The sequence below is a fragment of the Protomyctophum bolini genome, assembly GCF_963924005.1.
Source record: "Protomyctophum bolini genome assembly, contig: SCAFFOLD_199, whole genome shotgun sequence".
In the NCBI taxonomy this organism is placed as follows: Eukaryota; Metazoa; Chordata; class Actinopteri; order Myctophiformes; family Myctophidae; genus Protomyctophum; species Protomyctophum bolini.
Window position 1 is genome coordinate 90,166 of NW_027665754.1, and position 1,985 is coordinate 92,150.

The window sequence follows — 1,985 nt, forward strand, 5'->3', positions numbered from 1 at the left end:
TAGCTCATTGTGCATAATGCATAGCTTTTTGAGGGCCTCCTTTGTTTGAGGGCCTCATCCTAGCGATGATTTTATTGGCTGAGCCAAGTACATATTGATGATAAAAGTGAGGGCAGCAAAGTGAAGACGGACAAGTGAGGACGCAAATTGTGATTGGCCAGAACGAGATGATGTACGATGATAAGAGATCCGGCGCTCACTTCACACGGGTGTGATTCTATTCATTTATTCACGGAGAACGTTTCAGTGAACGGAGTTTCAGTGAACGGAGAAGAGTCGGTGAGTTGTGCAGTGAGCGCACAGTAGACTGTGATGCGTGGTCTCGCAAAAGCGTCGCTGGCTTTGAAAGGATTTAGCCGGTGTTACATCACGAAGAAGCACCCGTCTACTGTAACAACGACCATTAGTCGAGGACCAGCGAGCACACAGAACGACCAGGGCGATGACGTCTATGACGTCGTCATATCCGGAGGAGGGATGGTGGGCTCGGCCATGGCTTGTTGTTTAGGCGCGGATCCCAATCTGCAGGGGAAGAGGATTCTGCTGCTCGAAGCGGGCGGCAAGAAAGCGATGGACGGCGTCCCCGAACACTACAGCGCCAGAGTCAGTTCCATCAGCCGCGGCTCCGCCGCCCTCCTTCGTGGCGTGGGAGCGTGGGACCACATCACGGCCGCGAGGTGCAAGCCCTATCGGACGATGCAGGTCTGGGACGCCTGCTCCGACGCCCTGATCACGTTCCATCGCGAGGACGACCCGCGGGGCGGCGGCGGCGACATGGCCTACGTCGTGGAGAACGACGTCGTGGCGGCCGCCCTCTCCAAACGGCTGGACGGTCTCCCCGACAACGTGGAGGTCAAGTACGGCTCCGAGGTGGCGGGTTACGCTTGGCCGAATTCCGCGGCCGCCGCCGACTCCGCGCCCTGGGTCCGGTTGACGCTGGGCGGCGGAGAGACGCTCCGAGCCAAGCTCCTGATCGGCGCCGACGGAGCCAACTCGGCGGCGAGGCGAGCGTCGGGGATCCGCACGGCGGGGTGGAGCTACGAGCAGTCGGCCGTGGTGGCCGTGCTGCACCTGTCGGAGCCCGCGGCGGCGGAGAACGCGGTCGCGTGGCAGAGGTTCCTCCCCGCGGGGCCCGTGGCCATGCTGCCGCTGTCGGACACGCGCAGCTCTCTGGTGTGGTCCACCGGCCTCCGCCGCGCGCGGGAACTGCTGCAGCTGGACCCGGGGAGCTTCGCGGACGCCGTCAACTCCGCCTTCCGGAGCGACGGGAACCGGTCCGGCTCCCTGTTCCGCAGCGCGCTGTCGGTTCTGACGCCGTCTTCTTCCGCCGGCGCGGCGCGCCGCCAGCTTCCCCCGCGCGTGTCCGGCGTCGGCCCGAAGAGCCGCGCGGCGTTCCCCCTGGGACTGGGCCACGCCGCGGACTACACGAGGCGCCGGGTGGTGCTGGTCGGGGACGCGGCGCACCGCCTGCACCCGCTGGCCGGCCAGGGAGCCAACCTGGGCTTCGGGGACGTGGCTTGCCTCGCGCGGGTCCTGAGCCGAGCGGCCTCCGACGGGAAGGACCTGGGAGCCGCGCGCCACCTGCTGGAGTACCAAGCGGAACGACGGCGGCACAACCTCCCCATGATGGCCGCCGTCGACCTCGTGAAACGTCTTTACTCCACCGACGCCGCGCCCCTGGTCCTCCTGCGCACCTTCGCTATGCTGGCCACCGACGTGCTTCCTACGCTGAAAGAGCACATCGTGGCGTTTGCAAGCAAGTGACAGGTTTTGGTTGACTCGGATTGATTGGTCGTGGTGACGCACGATATCATCGGTGGCATAATGGGAATCTGCCGTATCGGCCGTAAAAATGCCATATCGGAACGGTCTCAAACTAATCCCAATTATTTAATCGGCAAACAAAATTTAAAATGGAAAAATCTAATACGATGTCAAATCAAAGTAGAAACAAACCTTGCATTTTTCAACATTTAATTTGTGTC

At 62.0% G+C, this 1,985-nt stretch overlaps 1 protein-coding gene across 1 annotated transcript; it reads left to right on the forward strand.

Annotated features, from left to right (window-relative positions):
• Positions 1-312: 312 nt before the first annotated feature.
• LOC308312175 (ubiquinone biosynthesis monooxygenase COQ6, mitochondrial-like) lies at positions 313-1,764 on the forward strand (the record flags this gene model as incomplete). Its single annotated transcript, XM_080794563.1, has 1 exon — positions 313-1,764. The coding sequence occupies one exon, from the start codon at positions 313-315 to the stop codon at positions 1,762-1,764; it is 1,452 nt and encodes a 483-aa protein (XP_080650689.1).
• Between the last annotated feature and the right edge of the window lie 221 nt (positions 1,765-1,985).